At 47.4% G+C, this 27,931-nt stretch overlaps 3 protein-coding genes across 3 annotated transcripts in view; 1 reads left to right on the forward strand and 2 right to left on the reverse strand.

The window, feature by feature from the left end:
- ttyh1 (tweety family member 1) overlaps window positions 1-18,049 on the reverse strand; it is a 28,883-nt gene extending 10,834 nt beyond the window's left edge. The window contains exons 1-8 of the mRNA XM_080193131.1: window positions 17,924-18,049; window positions 13,793-13,965; window positions 9,112-9,223; window positions 6,504-6,724; window positions 4,013-4,108; window positions 3,131-3,203; window positions 1,799-1,874; window positions 903-958 (exon numbers count right to left, since the gene is read on the reverse strand). Coding sequence (XP_080049257.1) covers window positions 903-958; window positions 1,799-1,874; window positions 3,131-3,203; window positions 4,013-4,108; window positions 6,504-6,724; window positions 9,112-9,223; window positions 13,793-13,965; window positions 17,924-18,049 — 933 coding nt within the window. The remainder of the gene's footprint in view (window positions 1-902; window positions 959-1,798; window positions 1,875-3,130; window positions 3,204-4,012; window positions 4,109-6,503; window positions 6,725-9,111; window positions 9,224-13,792; window positions 13,966-17,923) is intronic.
- An 8,266-nt stretch (window positions 18,050-26,315) lies between these two features.
- LOC145345380 (histone H4) lies at window positions 26,316-26,650 on the forward strand. Its single transcript, XM_080193196.1, has one exon. It carries the CDS (start codon window positions 26,316-26,318, stop codon window positions 26,625-26,627), a length of 312 nt encoding a protein of 103 aa, XP_080049322.1. The 3' UTR covers window positions 26,628-26,650.
- A 589-nt stretch (window positions 26,651-27,239) lies between these two features.
- Window positions 27,240-27,626, reverse strand: LOC145345384 (histone H2A-like). The gene has a single exon (XM_080193200.1). The coding sequence runs from the start codon at window positions 27,624-27,626 to the stop codon at window positions 27,240-27,242; it is 387 nt and encodes a 128-aa protein (XP_080049326.1).
- Between the last annotated feature and the right edge of the window lie 305 nt (window positions 27,627-27,931).

Raw genomic sequence — 27,931 nt, forward strand, 5'->3', positions numbered from 1 at the left:
AAGTCAGGCAGGCAGAGAAAGCCTTGCTGGGGGAGGGAGAGTGAGGGAGAGCAACAGAGAGAAGAGGGTGGGGGGGGGGAATGAGGAAGAAGAGAAAGAGAGAGAGAGAGTTAGAGAGAGAGAGAGCAAGAGTCAGAGAGGAAGTGTGAGGGAGTGAGAGAAGGGAGAGAGAGAGGCAGTGGTCTGGAGAGATTGAAAGGTGAGATATGCGGATTTGCATACATTTGACCACATTTCCATCCTATTAGCACCTCCAGGACGGCCCCTCACGCTTGCTTCTCCCCTCCCGCTGGTGAGAATCACAGACGATCTTCACCAGTGGAGACCAGGCACCACGACCACACCGGGGGATCGGAGGCCATTGAAGACCCTGGCACCCTGGCAGTGCTCGATTGGGCAGCATAACTGGGCAGTGTTGGGGGTGGGGAGGATGGGGTTATGCAAGTGGTGGCACTGTAAGGGGGGTACGCAAGGAGAGTGTGCCTGCCGTGGGGAGATGGGAACTTAGAGGGTCCATCAGGGTACTCATCAAGAGAGCCCTGATGCCCAAGTGTTTGCAACCCATGTTGGTGTGGGCGAGAGAGCATACCACCGGTGATGGGGGTGGGGTGGGATGGCGGGAGGGCGGGGTGGGGTGGCGGGGTGGGGGGGCGGGGTGGTGCTGAAAGAGCATGAGGGACAGAGAGAGAGAGATAGAGGGTCACAGATGGAAAGTACAACAGAAGCAGAGAATGAGGATTAAGGGGTGAGTGAGAGGGATCAGGAAGAAAGCCTGTAGGAGGGAGAGATGAATAGCGATTATGTGAGAGAGAATGAGTGAGAGATAGAATGAATGGGGGAGGAGTGAAATGTGAGAAATAATATGAGACTATAATAGTTAAAGAAAGAGCTGTGAGACTCACCTGGTGGAATGGGTTGAGGTCCCCATCATCACAGGTTAAATAGTAACTGAGTAAATCTGGGAGAGAACAAAACTTAATCACCAAGAGTAAAGCTCCCTCTACACTGTCCCCATCAAACACTCCCAGGACAGGTACAGCACGGGGTTAGGTACAGAGTAAAGCTCCCTCTACACTGTCCCCATCAAACACTCCCAGGACAGGTACAGCACGGGGTTAGATACAGAGTAAAGCCCCCTCTACACTGTCCCCATCAAACACTCCCAGGACAGGTACAGCACGGGGTTAGGTACAGAGTAAAGTTCCCTCTACACTGTCCCCATCAAACACTCCCAGGACAGGTACAGCACGGGGTTAGATACAGAGTGAAGCTCCCTCTACACTGTCCCCATCAAACACTCCCAGGACAGGTACAGCATGGGGTTAGATACAGAGTGAAGCTCCCTCTACACTGTCCCCATCAAACACTCCCAGGACAGGTACAACACGGGGTTAGATACAGAGTAAAGCTCCCTCTACACTGTCCTCCATCAAACACTCCCAGGACAGTTACAACACAGGGTTAGATGCAGAGTAAAGCTCCCTCTACACTGTCCCCCCATCACACACTCCCAGGACAGGTACAGCACAGGCTGAGACACAGTGTGAAAGTGGGGATTGTTGGTTTTCGGTGAGCCTTTGCTTTCTTTCTTTGGATGGTTCCAGGCATTTTCCTCATTTCTGTCTCTCTCTCACACTTTCTCTCACTCGGCCCGCTCTCTTTTCTTCTCAGTCTCCCTCGCTCTGCATCAGTCTCTCTCTCTCATTCTCTCTCTCTGTATCACTGTCCCTCACTATCTCTCTCTCTCTCTGTCTCTATGCCACGTTCCCTCCCCTTCTCCAGACTCCCACGTTCTTACCTGCACTGAGTCCCAGCGCAGGCTGGGTTATGTTGATAATGGAGGAATCTGGGTCGATACAGAAGTCACCAAGTGCCTTTCATTAAGACAGAACACACCAGTCAATCAGGGATATTCACTCCAAATCTAATCATAGAACCCACCGCCCTCAACAACCGACACGCAGCCCACCCCCCCTTAAATAATCCCCACCCCCCCCAACCATTCTCCACCCCCTTCACCAATCCCCAACCACCATAAAAAACCCCCACCTTCTCCCAAATCGCCACTGTCCATTCTCCACAGCGTACAGTGTCAGCGCTGAGAGAGTGCGACACTGTCAGAGGATCAGTGCTGAGGGAGTGCGACACTGTCAGAGGATCAGTGCTGAGGGAGTGCGACACTGTCAGAGGGTCAGCGCTGAGGGAGTGCGACACTGTCAGAGGATCAGTGCTGAGGGAGTGCGACACTGTCAGAGGATCAGTGCTGAGGGAGTGCGACACTGTCAGAGGGTCAGTGCTGAGGGAGCGCCGCACTGTCAGAGGGTCAGTGCTGAGGGAGCGCCGCACTGTCAGAGGGTCAGTGCTGAGGGAGTGCCGCACTGTCAGAGGGTCAGTACTGAGGGAGTGCCACACTGTCAGAGGGTCGGTGCTGAGGGAGCGCCGCACTGTCAGAGGGTCAGTGCTGAGGGAGTGCCGCACTGTCAGAGGATCAGCGCTGAGGGAGTGCGACACTGTCAGAGGATCAGTGCTGAGGGAGTGCCGCACTGTCAGAGGATCAGCGCTGAGGGAGTGCGACACTGTCAGAGGATCAGTGCTGAGGGAGTGCCGCACTGTCAGAGGGTCAGTACTGAGGGAGTGCCGCACTGTCAGAGGGTCAGTACTGAGGGAGTGCCACACTGTCAGAGGGTCGGTGCTGAGGGAGCGCCGCACTGTCAGAGGGTCAGTGCTGAGGGAGTGCCGCACTGTCAGAGGGTCAGTGCTGAGGGAGTGCCGCACTGTCAGAGGGTCGGTGCTGAGGGAGCGCCGCACTGTCAGAGGGTCAGTGCTGAGGGAGTGCCGCACTGTCAGAGGGTCAGTGCTGAGGGAGTGCCGCACTGTCAGAGGGTCAGTGCTGAGGGAGTGCCGCACTGTCAGAGGGTCAGTACTGAGGGAGTGCCGCACTGTCAGAGGGTCAGTGCTGAGGGAGTGCCGCACTGTCAGAGGGTCAGTACTGAGGGAGTGCCGCACTGTCAGAGGGTCAGTGCTGAGGGAGTGCCGCACTGTCAGAGGGTCAATACCCCTACCACCTGCTCTACCACCCCATGTCCCTCCTGCTACCCACGCCCCCTCCCTCCCCCCCGCAGCCACTTACCAGCACTGCCACACTCTCCACACCCAGAGACAGCCAGCTCACTATCAGCCCCAGCATGGATAACGCTGTGAGTCTGTACAGGAAGCAGGAAATACAAGGTTCATGTCAAACACAGAATGGCACTGGCATGGAGAACAGAGAGAGAGAGAGAGACAGAGACAGAGAAGCAGAAAGAGAGAGAGAGAATCAGACAGACAGAGATATAGACAAGAGTGACAAAGAGAGGGAGCAAGAGGGACAGAGAGAGAATGATGGAGACAGAGTGAGTGAAACAGAGATAAAGGGACAGAGACTGAAGGTGTGTAAGAGAGAGAGAGAGAGAGAAGAGGGACAGAGTGAGAGATTCAAAGACAAAATGAGAGAGCGATACAGAGAAAAAGAAAGACAGGGAGAGAGAAAGAGGAAGAGACAAGGATGGACAAATACGGGTGTGAGAGAATGAAGACAAAGGGAAAGCCACAGAGCGAGATGAGACAAAGAGACAGAGCAATAGAGAGACAATGAGAAAGAGAGACAGAGAGGCAGAGAGAGACAAACAGAAAGAGTTGGAAAGAGTGACAGGAAGTGTGACAGAAAGATAGAGACAGGGACAGAGACAGAGAGAGTTAGAGACAGGGAGATAAAAAGTGAGAGAGATGGAGACAAAAAGACAGAGAGAGGGAAACAGAGAAAAAAACAGAGCGATAGACAGTGAGCAATAGAGGGAGAGAAACAGAGGGAGAGAAAGAGAGAGCAAGTTAGAGAGAGGAACAAAGGGAGAAAGGGAGAGAGGCAGAGTTACAGAAAATGAGAAGGAGAGGTTGAGGGAGGTAGAGAGAGAAAGAGAATGGGAGAGAGTGAGAGACTGTGACAGAGTGATTGGTCTAACATCGGGATACTTACCCAATCAGCAGCCAGTTCCCCTGTCTCAGCAGTCCCAGGAAAACCAGAAGGCAGATTAACACATCCAGGAGAATGAGCAGCATATAGGCAAGCCACCTGCAGAGAGAGAGAGATTAATACATCCAGGGGAATGAGCAGCATATAGGTGAGCCACCTGTAGAGAGAGAGAGAGAGAGGTAGTGTGAGAGAGAGTGTTAGTGTGGGAGAAAGGGAGATAGAGATTGTGTCAGGTTGGGAGAGAGTGAAAGAGAGTGTGCGTCAGTGTGGGCAAGAGTGAGAGAGGGAATGTGATAGCATGGGAGAGAGGGAGAGATGCGGCACAGTGGCACAATGGCTAGTACTGCTGCCTCACAGAGCCAGGGACCCCGGTTCAATTCCAACCTTCTCTGTGTGGAGTTTGCACATTCTCTCCGGGTGCTCCGGTTTCCTCCCACACTCCAAAGATATGCAGGTTAGGTGCATTGGCCTTGCCATTCTGCCATTCACACATTCTGATCACATCGTGGACACTTTTAGCACCTTCCTCAGCCTTCATCATCATCACCATTCACACCCCCTTTGTCCAATTACAATTGGAAAATCTAGAACTAGGAGTCACTGTTTAAAACTAAAGGGGTGGCCCGTTGCAGGTGGAGGTGAGAATTCTTTTCACGCAGAAGTTCCAGAGTCTCTGGAACCGTCTTCCTCAAAAGGCAGTGGGAGCAGAGATTTTGAATATTCTTAAAACAGAGCAGGATAGATTAGCAAGGGGGTGAAAATTTATCGAGGGTCAGCAGGAATATGGGGTTGGGATTACAATCAGATCAGCCACAATCACATTGAATAGCAGAGCAGGTTCAAGGGACTGAGTGTCCCACTGTTGCTCCTAATTCCTACATTCACCTGAGAGAGAGAGCCAGAGAGGGAATGTCAGATAGGGAGTGAGACAGAGTTGCGTAGAAAGAGAGACAGAGAATGAGAGAACACAAGTTAAAGGAAGAAACAAAAAAAATGAAGAGAGTGACACAAAGATCAAGACAGACAACAGAGGATGAGATACTGTACATTTTATTTAACCCTGTGCTGTACCTGTCCTAGGCGTGTTTGATGGGGACAGTGTAGAGGGAGATTTACTCTGTATCTAACCCAGTGCTGTACCTGTGCTGGGAATGTTTGATGGGAGGACGGTGTAGAGGGAGATTTACTCTGTATCTAACCCTGTGCTGTACCTGTGCTGGGAGTGTTTGATGTGGAACAGTGTAGAGGGAGCTTTACTCTGTAAATTTCTCTAAACCCGTGCTGTACCTGTGCTGGGAGTGATTGATGGGGACATTATAGAGGGAGCTTTACTTTGTATCTAACCCCGTGCTGTACCTGTGCTGGGAGTGTTTGATGGGGACAGTGTAGAGGGAGCTTTACTCTGTATCTAACCATGTGCTGTACCAGTCCTGATAGTGTTTGATGGGGACAGTGTAGAGGGAATGTTTGAGCTTTGTTCTGTACCTAACTCTGTGTCCTTGATTATGTGTGTGCATGTGTGTGTGCATGTGTGTGTTTACACTTTTGTCTGTGTGTGAGTGTATGCGTGCATGCTAGTGCATGCATGAATATACATCTGTGTGTGTATAGTGTATGTGCATATGTATGGATGTGCAGTTGTGTATGAATGAGTGCGAAGATGGCTTGCAAATGATCCTTTTTCTTGTTTTAGTTAAAGGACTTCACTGCTGGATTATTTTAATTAGAGTTTCTCCCACACCCGGATACATAATTCACTGGGGACTGTGGGACACATTTCTAAAGGTACCTGTGACTGAGGCCACCTCATATTGAGGACTTTCAGATCTGTTATCCCCTCAATAAGATTCCACTGTCAGTCTCCGTATCCCTTCTACCAAAGCTTGCCAAATTTGATAAACTGGAATAGCTCACAATCTCTGTTATCAAGAGAGGAGAGCCCCAGTTTGTCAATCCATTCCTGATACCTATACTTCTGATATCATCAGTGCAGCATGGTGGCTCAGTGGTTAGCACTGCTGTCTCACAGCTCCAGGGACCGGGTTCGATTCCCAGCTCGAATCACTGTCTGTGTGGAGTTTGCATGTTCTCCCCGTGTCTGCGTGGGTTTCCTCCGGGTGCTCCAGTTTCCTCTACAGTCCAAGCAAGGGTGTGCAGGTTAGGTGGATTGGCCATGCCAAATTGCCCCTCAGTGTACAAGGGGCATGTATGTGAGGGGCATTAGCTGCATTGATATGTGGGGTTATGGGGATAGGGCCAGGATAGGATGCTCTGGCAGAGAGTTAGCAGAGATTCAGTGGGCCGAATGGTCTGCTCCTGCACTGTCAGGATTCTATGCTGATCCTTGTCAATCCTCTCCACATCCTCGCTCATTCCCTGATACGTTTTGTATAATGTGACGACCAGGGGTTATTTCCCCTGTGTTTATTTGCCGCCAGCCTCACCAGCCATTGGTCTGCCACATTGCCACTGATCTTTGGGCAGCTCACCTCACCTGTGGTCCTCGGCATGTCTTCCCCTCTGGGCCACCTCCAGCAGATCGAGCCTCAGGCCCCTCCAGAAGGCCAAGCGGCCCAGAAGCGAGAGCAGGGACTCGGCCTGACGACGGGCGTTCCGCGTGATCACCAGGAACTCGGGACGTTCCCCAAAGATCTCCTCCAGGTGGGTCAGCTCCTCCCTCACTGTCCTACTCAGCATTGCCGTGGCATTGGATACCTGGAGACAGAGAGAGAGAGAGTGAGACAGTGCGAGAAAGAGACAGAGAGAGATAGAGATAGAGACAGAGATAGATAGATAGAGAGAGAGAGAGAGGCAGACAGATAGAGAGGTGGATCCAGGGAGAGAGAATCAAAGAGAGAGACAGACAGACAGACAGACAGAGAGGCCGAAAGAGCCAGATAGACAGGGAAAGACAGGTAGAGAGAGAAAGAAGGGTAGAGAGAGAGAAATAAGTAGAGAGAGAGACACATAGATAGAGAGATAAAGAGAAACAGATAGAGGGATAGAGAAAAACGGATAGAGAGACAGAGAAAGAAACAGAGAAAGAAACAGATAGAGAGAGAGAGAAAAAAAGAGAGACAGGCAGTAATTAGTGGGGTGTCACAGGGATCAGTGCTGGGACCCCAGCTATTCACAATATTAATAATTTGAATGAGGGAACAAAATGTAACAGCTCAAACTTTGCAGATGATAACAAGTTGGGTGGGAGAGTGAACTCTGACGAGGTTGTAGAGATCCTTCAACATGATCTGGACAGGTTGGGTAAGTGGGCTAATCCATAGCAGATGCAGTATAATGTGGATAAATGTGAGATTTGGAAGCAAAAACAAGGTGGTAGATTATTACCTGTTGGCTGTAAATTGGGGGAGGGGAGGGTGCAGCAGGACCTGGGTTTCGTTATGCACCAGTCACTGAAGGTAATCTTACAGGTAAAGAAAGCAAATGGCATGTTGGCCTTCATTGTGAGAGGTTTTGAGAACAGGAGCAGGGATGTGTTGTTACAATTATACAGGGTCTTGGTGAGGCCACACCTAGAGTAGTGTGCAGTTTTGGTCTCCTTTTCTGAGGAAGGATGTTCTTGCTCTCAAAGGAGTACAGCAGAGGTTTACCAGGCTGATTCCGGGGATGGTGGGACTGATGTATGAGGAGAGGTTGGCTAGCTTGGATTGTTTTCACTGGAGTTCAGACAAATGAGCGAAGATCTCATAGAGACTTATAAAACCCTTACTGGATGAGCCAGGGTAGAATGCCCGATGGTGGGGGAATCCAGAGCCGGGGGTCACAGTCTGAGGATTCAGGATAGACCATTTAGGATGGAGGTGAGGAGACATTTCTTCACCAAAAAAGTGATGAGCCTGTGGAATTCATTACCACAGGAAGTAGTTGATGCCAAAACATTGAATGTATTCAAGAGGCGGCTGGATATAGCATTTGGGGCAACGGGATCAAAGGTTATGGGGAGAAAGCAGGATTAGACTATTGAGTTGGACGATCAGCCATGGACCCAATGGCCTCCTCCTGCTCATATTTTCAAAGTTCTTATGTTCCTATATAAAGAGAGAGAGAGAGAGAGATGGATAGAGAGAGAGGGAGAGACAGACAGATAAAGGCAGAGACAGAGAGAGAGAGTGATAGACTGAGGCAACAACGCATGGTTTGAAGATTGCTGGATCGTGGATCAGGCACAGCATCATTCTCCCTGTGTCCCTCATTCCCAACACTTTCCCTCTATCCCTCATTCCCAACACTTTCCCTCTATCCCTCATTCCCAACATCCTTCCCGTTTCTCATTTCCAACATCTTCCCTGCATTCCTCAATCTTCTACCTACCCATCTTCTCCCCATATCCCTAAATTTGCACTTAACCACCTTCTCCACATATTCCTCAATCCCCACCTTCTCATGATATCTGTCAATCCCCATTACTCTGCATAACCCTCAATCCCCACCTACCCACCTTCTCCCTGTATCCCTCAGTCCCCGCCTTCTCCCTGTGTCCCTCAGTCCCCGCCTTCTCCCTGTATCCCTCAGTCCCCGCCTTCTCCCTGTATCCCTCAGTCCCCGCCTTCTCCCTGTATCCCTCAGTCCCCGCCTTCTCCCTGTATCCCTCAGTCCCCGCCTTCTCCCTGTATCCCTCAGTCCCCGCCTTCTCCCTGTATCCCTCAGTCCCCGCCTTCTCCCTGTATCCCTCAGTCCCCGCCTTCTCCCTGTATCCCTCAGTCCCCGCCTTCTCCCTGTATCCCTCAGTCCCCGCCTTCTCCCTGTATCCCTCAGTCCCCACTTACTCCGCATAACTCTCAATCCCAACCTACCCACCTTCTCCCCTTATCCCTCAGCCTCCACCTTCTCCCATATCCATCAGTCCCCATCTTTTTGTCATTTCCCTCAATCTCCACCCACCCACCCTCTCTCCATCTCCCTGAATCACTGACTATCTACCTTCTCCCAGTTTCATTCAATCCCCACCTCCTCTCTATATCCCTCACTTGCCCACTATCTGCCTCCTTCTTGTGTCACTTTGTGTACTGTGGCCTGTGGGAGTGGATTTAATGGGTGGGTCCTACAGAGGAGAGAATATACTTGAATGTTCTCTGAAATCTTACCAGTGCCTCCATGGTGAGCAATGTATGGTTCACATTAGCGAGTGAGTAGACTGCCTGGTATGTCCCATCATTAATCTCACTATTCCCATAGAAACCAATTCCAATTCCCGTGCTGCAAAACAGAAAGAAAGGATTGGGGATTGGTTAAAGGTAGAAACAAAGTCACTCCCAGGTATCTATTATTCTATATATAAATCACCTGAATCCCTCGATTAGATTCCAGTCTGTAACTCACTCCCAGGTATCGGTTATTCTATATATAAACCATCCCGAACCCCTCGATTAGATTCCAGTCTGTAACTCACTCCCAGGTATCTATTATTCTATATATAAATCACCTGAATCCCTCGATTAGATTCCACTCTATAACTCACTCCTGGGTATCTGTTAATCTATATATAAACCACCCCAAACACCTCGATTAGATTCCAGTCAGTAACTCACTCCCAGGTATCGGTTATTTTATATATAAATCACCTGAATCCCTCGATTAGATTCCACTCTATAACTCACTCCTGGGTATCTGTTAATCTATATATAAACCACCCCAAACACCTCGATTAGATTCCAGTCTGTAACTCACTCCCAGGTATCTATTATTCTATATATAAATCACCTGAATCCCTCGATTAGATTCCAGCCTGTAACTCACTCCCAGGTATCTGTTATTTTATATATAAATCACCTGAATCCCTCGATTAGATTCCACTCTATAACTCACTCCTGGGTATCTGTTAATCTATATATAAACCACCCCAAACACCTCGATTAGATTCCAGTCAGTAACTCACTCCCAGGTATCGGTTATTTTATATATAAACCACCCCTAACACCTCGATTAGATTCCAGTCTGTAACTCACTCCCAGGTATCTGTTATTTTATATATAAATCACCTGAATCCCTCGATTAGATTCCAGTCTATAACTCACTCCTGGGTATCTGTTAATCTATATATAAACCACCCCAAACACCTCGATTAGATTCCAGTCAGTAACTCACTCCCAGGTATCGGTTATTTTGTATATAAACCACCCCTAACACCTCGATTAGATTCCAGTCTGTATCTCACTTCCAGGTATCTATTATTTCATATATAAATCACCTGAATCCCTCGATTAGATTCCAGTCTATAACTCACTCCCAGGTATCTGTTATTTTATACATAAATCACCTGAATCCCTCGATTAGATTCCAGTCTATAACTCACTCCTGGGTATCTGTTAATCTATATATAAACCACCCCAAACACCTCGATTAGATTCCAGTCAGTAACTCACTCCCAGGTATCGATTATTTTATATATAAACCACCCCTAACACCTCGATTAGATTCCAGTCTGTATCTCACTTCCAGGTATCTATTATTTCATATATGAACAACCCTGAACCCCTCGATTACATTCCAGTCTGTAACTCACTCCCAGGTATCTGTTATTTTATAGATAAACCACCCTGAGCCTTTCGATTAGATTCTAGTCTGTAACTCACTTCGGGATATCTGTTATTCTATATATAAACCCCAAACCCCTCCATTAGATTCCAGTCTGTAACTCACTCCCAGGTATCTATTATTCTTTATATAAACCATCCCGAACCCCTCCATTAGATTCCAGTCTGTAACTCACTCCCGGGTATCTGTTATTCTACATATAAACCACCCCGAACCCCTCGATTAGATTCCAGTCTGTAACTCACGCCTGGGTATCTGTTATTCTATATATAAATCACCCTGAATCCCTCGATTAGATTCTAGTCTGTAACTCAATCCTGGGTATACATTGTGGCTGAATGATCTGCAGATGTTTAATTTTTAGTGAACTAAAGATCTTCAATCAAGCAAACCTGATTTTTGGTTCAAGTTGTTTTTTCGCCATGCTGGGATTTCTCGTGGCTAGTGGCTTAGAACTTGTCAGAGGGACGCAAGGCGTCCAATTTAATAGCTTGCCTTTGGCAGGGAAAAGTTCTTTACAGACTTTTGGAGCCAGTGTTCTCTATCTGGACATTGGAATGTAAACAATAAGAGGTCTAAATATGATGGAGCCTGGACTGTCCAATACCAATACACCAGTGTTATTAATTGGCCTAATTAAACGATGCAATTGGGGTATCTGATCAATTCATTGGCTGGTTACCAAGGAACTTTTGGAGTTGTAACTTTGCTAACACAAAGCGTTTCTTCAGAAAGGCAATCTGACGAATGCGGGCACAAAGATCAGAAGCCGACACAACATTTGGAAGAAGAAGAGAACAAAGTGCTGATTCCACGTGACAACAGAATCCTGGCCAGCTTTTAATTGCAAGTGGAAATCAACCTTCAGGTAAGTAAAGTAACAGACAGCGAGTATTTGGTTTATGCATTGCAAGCATTCAGTGTTGATTAAGTAGCTACAGAATAAAGGAAATTGTGTTGAAATATTTGAAGTCGACTTTGTGACTATATTCGCCACAGAGGTTAAAGCACACACGTTTGAACAAAACTGTTATTCTATATATTAACTACCCCAAATCCCTTGATTAGATTCCAATCTGTAACTTATTCCCGGGTATCTGTTATTCTATATATAAACCATCCCGAACTCCTCGATTAGATTCCAATCTATAACTTATTCCCGGGTATCTGTTATTCTATATATAGACCATGCTGAACTCCTCGATTAGATTCCAGCCTGTAACTCACTCCCGGGTATCTGTTATTCTATACATAGACCATCCTGAACTCCTCGATTAGATTCCAGTCTGTAACTCACTCCCGGGTATCTGTTATTCTATATATAAACCATCCCGAACTCCTCGATTAGATTCCAGTCTGTAACTCACTCCCGGGTATCTGTTACTCTATATATAAGCCATCCCGAACTCCTCAATTAGATTCCAGTCTGTAACTCACTCCCGGGTATCTGTTATTCTATATATAAACCACCCCGAACCCCTCGATTAGATTCCAGTCTGTAACTCACTCCCGGGTATCTGTTATTCTATATATAAACCATCCCGAACTCCTCGATTGGATTCCAGTCTGTAGCTCACTCCCGGGTATCTGTTATTCTATATATAGACCATCCTGAACTCCTCGATTAGATTCCAGTCTGTAACTCACTCCCGGGTATCTGTTATTCTATATATAGACCATCCTGAACTCCTCGATTAGATTCCAATCTGTAACTTCTTCCCGGGTATCTGTTATTCTATATATAAACCATCCCGAACTCCTCGATTAGATTCCAGTCTGTAACTCACTCCTGGGTATCTGTTATTCTATATATAAGCCATCCCGAACTCCTCAATTAGATTCCAGTCTGTAACTCACTCCCGGGTATCTGTTATTCTATATATAAACCACCCCGAACCCCTCGATTAGATTCCAGTCTGTAACTCACTCCCGGGTATCTGTTATTCTATATATAAACCATCCCGAACTCCTCGATTGGATTCCCGTCTGTAGCTCACTCCCGGGTATCTGTTATTCTATATATAAACCATCCTGAACCCCTCGATTAGATTCCAGTCTGTAACTCACTCCCGGGTATCTGTTATTCTATATATAAACCACCCCGAACCCCTCGATTAGATTCCAGTCTGTAACTCACTCCCGGGTATCTGTTATTCTATATATAAACCATCCCGAACTCCTCGATTGGATTCCAGTCTGTAGCTCACTCCCGGGTATCTGTTATTCTATATATAAACCATCCTGAACCCCTCGATTAGATTCCAGTCTGTAACTCACTCCCGGGTATCTGTTATTCTATATATAAACCACCCCGAACCCCTCGATTAGATTCCAGTCTGTAACTCACTCCCGGGTATCTGTTATTCTATATATAAACCACCCCGAACCCCTCGATTAGATTCCAGTCTGTAACTCACTCCCGGGTATCTGTTATTCTATATATAGACCATCCTGAACTCCTCGATTAGATTCCAATCTGTAACTTCTTCCCGGGTATTTGTTATTCTATATATAAACCATCCCGAACCCCTCGATTAGATTCCAATCTATAACTTATTCCCGGGTATCTGTTATTCTATATATAAACCATCCCGAACTCCTCGATTAGATTCCAATCTGTAACTTATTCCCGGGTATCTGTTATTCTATATATAAACCATCCCGAACTCCTCGATTAGATTCCAGTCTGTAACTCACTCCTGGGTATCTGTTATTCTATATATAAGCCATCCCGAACTCCTCAATTAGATTCCAATCTGTAACTCACTCCCGGGTATCTGCTATTGTATCTACAAACTCCCTGAGCCTCTCAATTTGATTCCAGTCTGTAACTCACTCCTGGATATCTGGTATTCTATATATAAACCATCCCGAACCACTCGATTAGATTCCAGCCTGTAATTAATTAATTATCTGTTATTCTGTATATAAATCACCCTGAAACCCTCAATTAGATTCCAATCTGTGACTCACTCCCGGGTATCTGTTATTCTATATATAAACCATCCTGATTCCCTCGAATAGATTCCAGCCTGTAATTAACTTCCAGGTATCTGTTATCTGTATATAAACCATCCCGAACCCCTCAATAGATTCCAGTCTGTGATTCACTCCTGGGTATCCGTTATTCTATATATAAACCACCCGGAAACCCTCGATTAGATTCCAATCTGTAACTCACTCCAGGTATCTGGTATTTTATATATAAAGCACCCTGATCCTGTCACTCACCAGCAGATGATGACTGCTACCACACTGCTCCAGTGTGTGCAGCATGATTGCTGCTCCTTTCTCTCCTCTCGCTCCCCCGGGGAACAGCAGCACAGTCGGAGGATGTAAATGAGAATCAGCAACAGATTAAGGGCCAGGCACAGAATGGCAAATCCAGCTATGAAAAGCAGCGCCTGTGGGGGCAGGGGTGGGTGGAGAGAGATAGAGAGAGAGGCAGACGACAAACGGGTTAGGGATTATGAATTAAAGACCGAGAGAGAGAGAGAGAGTGAGGCAGGGTGTGAGAGTTTGAGGGAAATGAGGTGAGAATGGAAGTGGGGAGAAAGATGCAGGGGAGAAAGAAGTTGAAAGAAAGAGTGGGGCAATGGAGAGAGTGGGAAGAAGATAGAGTGCAATTGAAAGGCACAGAGAAAAAGAGAGAGATAGAGACAGGCAGAGAGAGTACGAAGAAGGGAGAGATATGGAAATAGAGAACGAGACGGTAAGAGAGATGATTGAAAGACAGAGAAGGTTGGAACAGAGAGAGTGAGAGGGAAGGAGACTCCGAATGGGAGGGAGAGAGAGGTCGAGCAGGAGTGAGAGATGGACAGATAACGAGAGCAAGGCAAAGAGGCAGAGGAATAGAAATGAATTGAGAGAGAAAAGCAGAAAGAGAGAGGGAGAGATAAGGGAAGAGCAATGGGGAGAGATATGTTAGTAAAGCATTTCACTGCAAAAGTGCTTTGTTTTGTGTATGTGTGCTTGTGTGGGTGTGTGTCTATATACAGATATGTATATGCGTGTGTGTGTACAGGTGAGGGTGTGTGTTGTGAGTGGGCAGATGAGTATGTGTGTGTGTGTAGAGATGAGTGTGTGTGTATGTGTGTGCAGATGAGTGCGTGTGTGTGTGTCAGTATGTGTGAAAGAATCAGTGTGTGTAAGTCAGTATGTAGTATTTATTGAGTGAGCTAGAGTGTATATCTGTGATTGTGTGTGTCTGCGATTGGATGGATGACTATGTGGGGGGTAGGATTAGTAAATTTGCAGGTGACACAAAGATTGGACAGTGAGGCGGAGTATCTTGGATTACAAGAAGATGGAATTTAATCTTGATAAGTGTAAAGTGATACACTTTAGAAGGAGTAATTTGACAAGGAAATTTTCAATGAATGACATGATAGTAGAAAGTTCTGTGGATCAAAGGGACTTTGGAGTGTTTGTCCACAGATCTCTGATGGCAGAAGGGCATGTTAGTAGGGTGGTGAAAAAGGGCATATGACACACTCACCTTTATCAATCGAGGCATAGATTATAAAGCAGGGAAGTCATGTTGGAGATGTATAGAGTTTTGGTGCAGTTCTGGTCACTACTTTACAGGAAGGATGTGATTGCTCTGGAGGGGGTGCAGAGGAGATTCACCAGGATGCTGCCTGGGATGGAATATTTAAGTTATGAGGAGAGGTTGGAGAGATTTGATTTATTTTCACTGGAGCAGAGGACACTGACAAGCGACATGATCGAGGTGGGCAAGATTATGAGAGACATGGAGATTCTGGATAGGGAAGTGTTCCCCTTTGTTGAAGGGTCAATCACACGGGGACACAGGTTCAAGATAAGGGGCAGGAGGTTTAGGGGGTATGTGAGTAAAAGCTTTTTTACTCAGAGGGTGGTGACGGTCTGGAATGTGCTGCCTGGGAGGGGAGGGCAGGGGTGGGTTGCCTCACATCCTTTTAAAGTTACCTGGATGAGCACTTGACACGTCATAACATTCAGGGCTATAGGCAAATGCTGGCAGATGGGATGAAGTGGGAGATCAGGAGCTTCTCACATACCAGTGCAGACTTGACGGGCCGAAGGGCCTCTTTTACACTGTCTATGATTTATTGGGTGAATGTTGCAGTGTGACTTAATGTGAGAGTGTGTGTATGAATGCAGGTGTGTCTTTCTGTGTGTGTGTGTATAGGAGTGAAAATCAAACCCAATCAGATTCTAACTAGAACACCCAAAGATTCCGTGTATCTAAATGTGACACTCAAATTTTGACAGTGCGGCACTCCCTCAGCGCTGACCCTCTGACAGTGCGGCACTCCCTCAGCACTGACCCTCTGACACTGCGGCACTCCCTCAGCGCTGACCCTCTGACAGTGCGGCGCTCCCTCAGCACTGACCCTCAGCACTGACCCTCTGACAGTGCGGCACTCCCTCAGCACTGACCCTCTGACAGTGTGGCACTCCCTCAGCGCTGACCCTCTGACAGTGCGGCACTCCCTCAGCACTGACCCTCTGACAGTGCGGCACTCCCTCAGCACTGACCCTCTGACAGTGCGGCACTCCCTCAGCGCTGACCCTCTGACAGTGCGGCACTCCCTCAGCACTGACCCTCTGACAGTGCGGCACTCCCTCAGTACTGACCCTCTGACAGTGTGGCACTCCCTCAGCACTGACCCTCTGACAGTGCGGCACTCCCTCAGCACTGACCCTCTGACAGTGTGGCACTCCCTCAGCACTGACCCTCTGACAGTGCGGCGCTCCCTCAGTACTGACCCTCTGACAGTGCGGCACTCCCTCAGCACTGACCCTCTGACAGTGCGGCACTCCCTCAGCACTGACCCTCTGACAGTGCAGCACTCCCTCAGTACTGACCCTCTGACAGTGCGGCACTCCCTCAGCACTGACCCTCTGACAGTGCAGCACTCCCTCAGCCCTGACCCCCTGACAGTGCGGCACTCCCTCAACACTGACCCTCTGACAGTGCGGCACTCCCTCAGCACTGACCCCCTGACAGTGCGGCGCTCCCTCAGCACTGACCCCCTGACAGTGCGGCACTCCCTCAGCACTGACCCTCTGACAGTGCGGCACTCCCTCAGTACTGACCCTCTGACAGTGCGGCGCTCCCTCAGCCCTGACCCCCTGACAGTGCGGCACTCCCTCAGTACTGACCCTCTGACAGTGCAGCACTCCCTCAGTACTGACCCTCTGACAGTGCGGCACTCCCTCAGCACTGACCCTCTGACAGTGCGGCACTCCCTCAGTACTGACCCTCTGATAGTGTGTCACTCCCTCAGTACTGACCCTCTGATAGTGTGTCACTCCCTCAGTACTGACCCTCTGACAGTGCGGCACTCCCTCAGTACTGACCCTCTGACAGTGAGGCACTCCCTCAGTACTGACCCTCTGACAGTGCGGCACTCCCTCAGCACTGACCCTCTGACAGTGCGGCACTCCCTCAGTACTGACCCTCTGATAGTGTGTCACTCCCTCAGTACTGACCCTCTGATAGTGTGTCACTCCCTCAGTACTGACCCTCTGACAGTGCGGCACTCCCTCAGTACTGACCCTCTGACAGTGAGGCACTCCCTCAGCACTGACCCTCTGACAGTGCGGCACTCCCTCAGCGCTGACCCTCTGACACTGCGGCACTCCCTCAGCACCGACCCTCTGACAGTGCGGCACTCCCTCAGTACTGACCCTCTGATAGTGTGTCACTCCCTCAGTACTGACCCTCTGATAGTGTGTCACTCCCTCAGTACTGACCCTCTGACAGTGCGGCACTCCCTCAGTACTGACCCTCTGACAGTGAGGCACTCCCTCAGTACTGACCCTCTGACAGTGCGGCACTCCCTCAGCACTGACCCTCTGACAGTGCGGCACTCCCTCAGTACTGACCCTCTGACAGTGCGGCACTCCCTCAGTACTGACCCTCTGACAGTGAGGCACTCCCTCAGCACTGACCCTCTGACAGTGCGGCACTCCCTCAGCGCTGACCCTCTGACACTGCGGCACTCCCTCAGCACCGACCCTCTGACAGTGCGGCACTCCCTCAGTACTGACCCTCTGACAGTGCAGCACTCCCTCAGTACTGACCCTCTGACAGTGTGGCACTCCCTCAGTACTGACCCTCTGACAGTGCGGCACTCCCTCAGCACTGACCCTCTGACAGTGAGGCACTCCCTCAGCACTGACCCTCTGACAGTGCGGCACTCCCTCAGCACTGACCCTCTGACAGTGCGGCACTCCCTCAGCACTGAACCCCTGACAGTGCGGCACTCCCTCAGCGCTGACCCTCTGAATGTTTTCTTGCTCTTCAACTGTGTTGTACCTCACCTACTCGCACTGGGACACCCAGCCGTCTATCTTCTCCCTCCACCTCACCTGCTGGTACTCCCACTCGCGAGGTGAGAAGATGCTGTCGACAGGTTCGAGGCGCAGGTTGAGGTGGGGCAGTCCGTGAAGCGCCTGCGCCCAGCGGGAGGGAGCATAGCCCAAGGCCTTATCCATGGTGGGCACCGGACTCAAAGCTGGGCTGGCAGTGTTCAGATCCCAGGACGAACGGGCACAGGGCGGAACGTGCGCCTGGATTTAATGCAGATGCGGCCTCCCTCCTCCAAGCTCTGAGTAACCTGGATCCTACAGCCTCTCCCTCCTACTTCCAGCTAGCCAGCTCCCAGTGAACGTGCTACAGGCCTGAATGTAAGGCCCGGGTGTCACCCACACAGATGATACCATTGTACGGTTGGGTAATGCCCTCACTCACACACACACAAAAGGGTTTTTATATTGCTGTGAGAATAAAGATTCAGATAATTCAATACAACAGCAAAGGAACTGGCACCATGCCAACAGAGTCACAGAGAGAGAGAGAGAGAGCCAGGGACAGAGAGAGACAGAGAGATAGAGTGACAGAGACAGAGAGAGATAGAGACAGACAGAGAGAGATAGAGACAGACAGACAGACAGACATTGACAAACAGAGAGAGAGAGTGACAGAGAGACAGAGAGGGATAGATACAGAGACAAAGAGAGAGACAGAAAGAGTGAGAGTGACAGAGAGAGAGAGTGAGAAAGAAAGAGAGAGAGAGAGCAAGAGATACTGACAGTGATCCTGTGAGAGACACAGAGAGAGAAAGACATACAGTGAGAAGGAGGCAGAGAGAGGGAGACACAGAGTGACAGAGTGAGAATACCAGAGAAAGAGAGAGTGGAAGTGACAGAGATTGAGAGTGACAGAGGGAGAGAGAGAGAACAAATATTAGCATACCAAGCCAATATTCTACAATGTCTCCCATCACCTCTAACTCTGTGCATCTAATGCCGAGATCCCTTCAAACATCATGTAGAGGTCCCATGATTTAAACACCCCCTCTACAGGCCTTGAACAGGAGCTTACCGAAACCCCCCCCAATCCTCTCTCACAACAATTCCCATTCCCTTCTCATCTCCACTGAACCCCAATGGAAAGGATAAGCGGTGAATTCGGAAAGGCCTGAGGCAGGGTTTAGAGCAAGTGTGGATCACCAACCTCTGTACAGAAAGCTGATATATGGACATATAGATTTGGTACAAGGGGAGGCCATTCAGCCCCTCCACAATTTAATACCATCATTCCTGATCTCATCTTGGTCTCAGCTCCACTTACCTGCCCGTTCATGGTTTCTGTTCATCTCTTCTATATATTTACTCAATTTTCCAGCATCCACTGCATTCTTGGGTAGAGAATTCCATGGCCTTTTGAGAGAAGTAATTCCTCCTCATCTGTGTTTTAAATCTGCTATCCAAAACGTTGACCTCTTGTTGTAGATTATCCTCCATGTCTACTTTCTCAATCCCCTTTATCACCTTGTGTACCTCAATAAGATCTCCTCTCGTTCTCCTAAACACAAGGGAGTATACCCTAAACTCCTCAATCCCTCTTCTCCGGAATCAGTCTGTTGAACCTCTGAATCATCTCCAAAGCTGTCAAAGGAGTGTTACATGACCTTCTTTTGTATCCCCTCCTCTGTCCCGCCTAAAGATCCTATATCCCGGAATGGAGAATGAGGAAAGTCCTGAGATAGACAGATTGATTAGCAAAGATTAAGGAAACCTGGCGATATTCTGTAGATTTGAGAAGAATGAATGGTGATCTCATTGAAACATACAAAATTCTTACAAGGTGTAGGAAGGTAGATGTAGATTGGATATCTCCCCTTGCTGGTGAGACTAGAAGCAGGGGACACATTCTCAGAATCAAGGGAAGAACATTTCAGCTTTGCAGGAACACAGTCTGAAACTCTCCACCTCGATTGTTTCCATTCCCTCACCCTGTATTGCAATCCTCCACTCTCTCTGTTACACTCTCTCCATCTCTAGGAATGTAATCATAGAATCCTTACAGTACAGAAAGAGGCCATTCAGCCCATCAAGTATGTACTGATCACAATCCCACCCAGGCCCTATTCCTGCACCTCTAATTTACCCTGCTAATTCCCTGACATAAGGGTCAATGGCCAATCAGCCTGTCTTGCACATCTTTGGAGTGTGGGAGCAAACTGGAGCACCTAGAGCAAACCCATGCAGATACAGGGGGAAAATGCAAACTCCACACAGATAGTGATCTGAGGCTGGAATTGAACCTGCATCCCTGGCACTGTCAGTGCTAGCCACTGTGCCACCCTTGCTAAGTAATAGATAAGACTGATGAGTTAAGGGTGTCAATTGACACATGGATGTGTGATATTGTTGTCATCACAGAAACATGGTTGGTGGAAGGGCAGGACTGGCAACTCAACATCCGGGGTATAGGATCTTTAGGTGAGACAGAGGAGGGGGCACAAAGGAAGGCCATGTAGTACCATTAATTAAGGAGTAATTACTGCAATAAAGAGACATGATATCTTGGGAGGGTCTTCAAACAAGGCTTTTTGAGTAGAATTGAGGAATGTTAAGGTAGCAGCCACATTACTGGCTGTGTATTATAGACCACCAAAGAGTGGGAAATAGAGGAGCAGATATGTAGACAGTTCACTGAGGTGTGTAAGGGTAATGATTGGTAATTATAGTAGAGATTTCAACTTTTCCAATGGGATAGTCATAGACTAGAATGTTACCCATCATGGGAATTGGAACAGGCAGGGGGGTGGACCATGGAAATGTCCATTGACCTTAGACAGGATTTTACAGTTTTGGGATGAGCAAGGCCATAAAATCCCACATAGTGTTAAGGATTAAAAGGGACAGATTTCTTGAAATGTGTTCAGGGGAGTTTTTTTACTTCAATATGTGGAAGGCCCAACAAGGAATGGAGCAGTGCTGGATCTGGTTCTGGGGAATGAAGCCAGACAAGTGTTCAATGTGTCAGTGGGGGAGCATTACAGCAATAGTAACCGCAACACACTATGGTTTAAATTTGTTATGGACAAGGGGAAAGATGGCCTACAAAAAATGGCTTTGGATTTGGGGAAGGCAGATTTCATTAAAATAAGGCAGGATCTGGCCAAAGTTGACTGGGAACTGCTCCTTGCAGGAAAGTCTATAGCAGAGTAGTTGGGGGAGGGGGGCGCATTCAAAAGGGAACAGGGGATAGTAGAGCACCAACATGTACACATTAGGGGGAAATGTAGAAGTAATAGGTTCAAAGAACCATGAATGTCTAGGACAGTTGAGAACTGGATGAGGAAGGAAGAGGAAGGCTTTTAGCAAGTCTAAAGCAATCAATTCAGGTGCAGCCATAGAGAAGTATTGGAAATGCATGAGATTACTTAAGAAAGTAATTAGACGGGCAACAAAGGGGCACACAGGATTGGGGAAAATCCTAATATATTCTATAAATACATTAAGGGGAAGAGGTTAACCAGGGAAAGAATAGGGCCTGTTAGAGACTAAGAGGAAAATGTGTGTGTAAAGCCACAGGACATTGGAAGGATGTTAAGTGAATACTTTATTTTGGTCTTAACTCTGGAAAATGAGGATGTAAGCACAGAATTCAGGAAAAGGGGCTGAGGAACTTGAACAACTTGACATAGGAAATGGTGATGTATTGGAGGCTCTGATGGGTTGAAAAATGGACAAATCTCCAGGCCTGGATTAATTGCATCCCAGGCTGCTTGTGGGAAGTAAGGTAGGAAATTGCAGGGGCTTTGACACAAATTTTTAATTCCTTTCTGGCCATAGGGGAAGTGCCAGAGGACTGAAGGGTGGCAAATGTGGTTTCACTTTTCAAGAAGGGTGGTGGAGATGAAGCAGGAAATTACAGACTGGTGAGTCTCACTCACAGTAGTGGTAGAGAAACTATTGGAGAAAATTTTGAAGGAGAGAGTTAAGATCCATTTGGAAAGGCATAGATTAATTAGGGGTGGTCAGCATGGCTGTGTCAGAGGGAGGTTATGCCTAACAAATTTATTAGAATTATTCCAAAATGTGATAGAGTGTGTGGGTGAGAGAAGTTCAGTTGGTGTAGTTGATATAGATTTTATCAAAGCTTTGACAATGTCCCACATGGGAGACTGGTTAAGAAGGTTAAAGAGCACAGAATTAGGGGAAACTTGGCGAGATGGATCTGGAACTGGCTTAGTAATAGGGTGCAAAGAGTGATGGTGGAAGGCTATTTGAGCAACTGGAGGCCAATGTACCATAAGGATTAGTGCTGGGATGCTTATTACTTGTTGTATACATAAATGATATAGATGAAAATGTTGGGAGAGAGATAAGCAAGTTTGCAGATGACATGAAGATTGGTAGGTTGCTTAATAGTGAATAAGAAGGTCATAGGTTATAGGAAGATATAGATGAGTTGGTCAGATAGGCAGAGTAGTGACAGATGGTATTTAACCGTCACAAGTGCGAGGTGATCTACTTTAGAAAAAATAACAAGATGAGGAAGTATTTAATGAATGGCAGGACACTGGGAATCTCAGAGAAAAGATGGATCTTGGTGTAAGTATTCATCAATCCCTGAAGTCATGTGGATAGGATAGTTAAGAAGGCATATGGACAATTTCTTTTATCAGTCGTGACAGAGTTTAAGAGCAAGGAGATAAAATTTGGAGTTTTACAGATGTTGGTGATGCCACAGCCGGAGTACTGAGTGCAATTCTGGTCGCCACACTAAAGGACGATAAGAATGTGACAGCACTCAAAGGGCACAGAGGAAATTGACCAGGATGTTGCCTGGGATGGAGCATTTGAGGTATAAGGACAGACTCAATGGGTTTGGATTATTTTCTTTAGAGCAGAGAAGACTGAGGTGGACATGATTGAGATGTATAAGATTATGTGGGGAACGGATAGGGTGAGTAGGAAGCAACTGTTCCCCTAGGTTGAGCGGCCATAGATTAAGGGTAAGGGGCAGGAGATTCTGTGGGGATTTGGGGAAAAAACTTGCACCCTGAGGGTGGTTGGAATCTGGAATGCACTGCCTGGGAAAGTAGTGGAGGCCAGAAACCTTAAAATATAAAAATATTTGGATGAGCACTTGAAACATCACAACATTCAAGCATATGGGCAAGTGCAGGAAAAAGGGATTAGCACCATGTTAGTGGCAGATATTGTCATTGCAGACTTGTTGGATCAAAGGAACCTATGTTATATGGGTCTATGACTTTATGCAGAAAAAACAGTCATTTCATTGAAAGATACAAAATTCTTCTAGGATATAAAAGGGTAGATGTAATTTCAACGTTTCCCCTGGCTGGTGAAACTAGAACCATTGATGTAGTTTAGAAGGATGAGGGGGGACCTCATTGAAACTTACAGAATACTGAAAGGCCCAGATAGAGTGGACAAGGGGAAGATGCTTCTACTCATAGGAGAGACTAGGATCTGAGGGCACGGCCTCTGAATAAAGTGATGACCCTTTCGAACTGAGATGAAGAGGAATTTCTTCAGCCAGAGGATGGTGAATCTGTGGAATTCATTGCCATTGAAGGCTGTGGAGGTTTGGTCATTGAGTGTACTTAAGGCAGAGATAGAAAGGCTTTTGATTGGTAAGGGGATCAAACATCATGGGGAAGAGGAGGGAGAATGGGGTTGAGAAACTTATCAGGCATTAATGAATGGCAGACTCGATGGGCCAAATGGCTTAATTCTGCTTCTATATCCTGTGGTGTAATGGTCAAATAGGGGACACAGCCTCAGAATCAGGGAAAGAGCATCGAAGACTGAGATGAGATTGAATTTTTTTTTGCTCAGAGGGGGTGAATCTTTGGAATTCTCCAATCCAGAGGGATATGGAAGCTCAGTCATTCAGCATGTTCAGGGTAGAAATCAATTGTGCATGTGTGAGTATGTCATCTGAGTGTGTGTGTGTGTCTTTTGTATGTCATGTGTCTGGGCAGCATGGTAGCACAGTGGTTAGCACTGCTGCTTCACACTGCCAGGGTCCCAGGTTCACTTCCGGCCTTGGGTCACTGTCTGTGTGGAGTTTGCATATTCTTCCCATGTCTGCGTGCGTTTGCTCCGGTTTCCTCCCACACTCCAAAGATGTGCAGGCTAGGTTGATTGGCCAGACTAAATTGACTCTAGTGTCAGGGGACTAGCTAGGGTAAATGCATGGCGTTAATGGAATAGGGCCTGGGTGGGATTGTGGTCGGTGCAGACTCGATGGGTCAAATGGCCTCCTTCTGCACTGTAGGGATTCTATGTGTGTGTGTCATTATACATTATTGATTATCAAAGGGGTCAGAAGTTATTCAGGGGTTGGCAGGAATGTGGGGTTGAAATTACATAGGTTAAACCATGATGTTACTAAATGGCAGAGTATGGTCCAGAGGCTGAGTGGCCTCCTCCTGCTCCTGATGTGTATGAACATATCCAAGAAGAGAACTGTAATCTGTACCTAGCTCTCATTTTGTGATTGAACTGGGAATATTTGATGAAACAGTAGATTTACGCTGTTTCTAACACCCTATTTAGTCAGTTTGATTCCCAGCTTGGGCTATTGTCTGTGCAGAGACTGCACATTCTGCCCATGTCTGTGTGTGTTTCCTCTGGGTGTTCCAGTTTCCTCCCACAGTGCAAATGATGTGCTGGTTAGGTGCATTAACCGTGCTAAATTCTCCCTCGGTGACACTAAACAGGCATTGGAGTGTAGCAACTAGGGGATTTTCACAGTAACTTCATTGCAGTGCACTTCTGACACTAACAATTCAGACAGTGCAGGCACTTCCGACACTAACAATTTAAATTTAGTGGGAACAACTTTTTTCAATGTCAACCTGTCCTAATCTTGTACACCTCTAGCAAATCTCCCCTCAAGGGGAACAAGTGCAGTGCATGTTCCACCAATAGCAAGCACACATTAATGTTCATTTCTTTAGTTTGGCCTTGTGCCCCCTTTGCCACATCAGGTGTGGCATGCATTTGGGACTCTCTGTTATATTGGGAGTCACAGGCAATGCCCTATTTCAGGATGAAATTCTACTTTATTATGACTCTTAATATTGACTGCATTGTTGTTTTAACACCATTTCTAAATGATCATTATTAAGATTTATATGAACATGTCAATATGTATTTTATTGTTTTCTGAATAAAGATGCCAACATCGCCACAGTCTCTGCCTCAATGTTTTTTTGTATCTGTTTGTTTGCCACATTCTGGTACTCTCCCAGAATTTAGTGAGTTACGTAAAATTTCAACCAATGGGTCCACTATCTCTACAGTCATTTCCATTCAAACTCTAGCATACAGTTCATCAGGTCCTGGTGACTCAGAAACATAGAAACTAGAAGCAGGAGTAGGCCATACAGTCCTTTGAGCCTGCTCTGCTATTCATTTTGATCATGGCTGATCATCAAATTCAATTTCCTGATCCCACCTTCCCTCATCTCCCTTGAGCCCTACCTGTATTGACTAACCCTTTAATTTTCTCCAATGTTCTATCCCTTGTGATTGGGATTTTTCCAAGTTCTACCATATAATTTGATAACTTCAGGATATTTGCGATGTCTTCCACAGTGAAGACTGATGTAAAAAAAATTAGCATAATCCACAATTTTTTGTTTTTGGTTATCAATTCACCAGCCTCATTCAGTTGCTGTCCTACACTTACTTGAGCTGCCCACTTCTGATTTATATATCGATAGAAACTCTTACTGTTTGTTTTAATGTTGCATGCAAGTTATTTCCCCCAAAGTTCATTCTCTTCCTTTTTATGAGCGATTTTGTGTTTTGCTGCTGGATCCTAGAAGCGTCACAGTCCTCTGGTCTACCACTATTCTTGCTACTTTGTGTATCGTATTTTCTTTGTCTTTGACCTCCTGTGTTAAACCATGGATTTTGCATCGTTCTTATTGATTGGGATAAACTCCGACTGAGCATTTTGGAACAACTGTTTGAATGTCTGACACAGCTCATCTACTAATCTGTATCTTAGCTTGTTTACCCAGATCGCCTTAGCCAACTCCTCCCTCCTACCATTATAATTGCCCCATGTTGAAGACACTGGTTGTAGGCCTATGGCGTTCACTCTCAAACTGTATTTGGACTTATTGTGGTCTGGATTGAGTAGACCCGGGTTTCTAACTCGCTCGAATCTGATATTCCAGTTTGTACGTTTTGTTCCTCGCGCTCTTTTCATTTCTGTTTGAATTTGAATCTAAAATATCGGTTCGGGCAGGAGGAGGAGGAGCTGGATGGTGAAAGACATTTCACTGCTCTGTCTGTCTCTCAGTCTCCTCCCCGTCCCGCCTCTCTCTCTCTTTCTCAGTCAGGTCGGGGCGAGCTGTATAATAAAGGGAGCTGCAGCACCTCCTCTTTCATTTAGCAACGATTTGACTGAAGAAGAATCATGTCTGGCAGAGGGAAAGGAGGCAAAGGACTGGGGAAAGGCGGAGCAAAGCGGCACCGCAAAGTGCTTCGTGATAACATCCAGGGCATCACCAAGCCAGCCATTCGCCGCCTGGCTCGCCGTGGCGGCGTCAAGCGGATCTCGGGCTTGATCTACGAGGAGACCCGCGGGGTGCTGAAGGTTTTCCTGGAGAATGTGATCAGGGATGCGGTCACCTACACCGAGCACGCCAAGCGCAAGACGGTCACCGCCATGGATGTGGTGTACGCTCTGAAACGCCAGGGCCGCACTCTCTATGGATTCGGCGGCTAAACAAATCCACCCAATTCTCACAAAACCCAAAGGCTCTTTTCAGAGCCACCCTCATCCTCACATTGAGAGCACTGACCTCGGTACCGTGGAATATCCACTGTAATGGGCACAGTTTCCAGATGTTTTACTTTGACATATTTAATAGTCTAAATTTTTTCGAGTGCGGAAATGAAACTGGGTGCGCCTAACAGCTCGTACTATAGAACGAAGTGACAGTACAGGCCCTTCAGCATGCATCGACTATGCTGCGTAACGGAACTAAAACCCCCTTACCCATCCGGGGACCGTATCCCTCTATTTCTCCTTCCCCCTCTACATGGAACCTCAGACACACAGACTAGTTTCCCACTTCAGCTCATTTCATTGCCAAGGTTGTGACTGCATCTATGAAAGGACGGATCAGTTCTGAATCATTGCGAATCACTCACCTCAGGCTGCTGGATGATCGCTGTTTGAAGTTTAAATTCGAAACTATTCCCTAGTGTTCCTGAAAATGTAGGAAGCCACAAAGAATATTTCAAAAATGTAATTGTGTGGATAGGCACTCTTTCACAGAAAAAGTGAGTGGCTCTAAAAAGAGCCTTTGGGTTGTTAGATTTCAGAGTTGACACTTTACTTGGTCTTCGATGCCGCGGCGGTTTTCTTGGGCAGCAACACAGCCTGGATATTAGGCAGCACTCCTCCCTGAGCGATGGTCACTCCTCCCAGCAGCTTGTTGAGCTCCTCGTCGTTGCGCACGGCCAGCTGGAGGTGTCTGGGGATGATGCGGGTTTTCTTATTGTCCCGGGCCGCGTTGCCGGCCAACTCCAGGATTTCAGCCGTCAGATACTCGAGCACAGCAGCCAGGTAGACCGGGGCTCCGGCACCCACACGCTCCGCATAGTTGCCCTTTCTCAGGAGCCTGTGAACACGGCCCACCGGGAACTGCAGTCCGGCCCGGGAGGAGCGAGACTTGGGCTTGGTGCGAGCTTTCCCGCCGGTCTTTCCTCTTCCAGACATTATCACAATCTCACAAAGACTTCAACAGAGAATGAGAAAAGCCGCCCAGATTCACTTCTCTTATAGCTTGGGGAGGGATGGCGGTGCACACATTGCTGATTGGCTATGGGGAAAACCCTAATGAGATCTTCTCCACAATGTCCAATCAGATATCTGTTTAAAGCACCAATCGGGAAAGGTTCCGGTGCTGAGGGCGGGAAGTAAGGGCGCCAAATTCTCAGATTCCAACCGATTCTTTATTTCAAATTCAGATGAGCGCCAAAATACACAGGAAACCTCCAGCAGGAATTGTAAAAAATATGTTG

The sequence above is a fragment of the Carcharhinus amblyrhynchos genome, chromosome 7 (assembly GCF_965287045.1).
Source record: "Carcharhinus amblyrhynchos chromosome 7, sCarAmb.v2.hapA, whole genome shotgun sequence".
Lineage (NCBI taxonomy): Eukaryota > Metazoa > Chordata > Chondrichthyes > Carcharhiniformes > Carcharhinidae > Carcharhinus > Carcharhinus amblyrhynchos.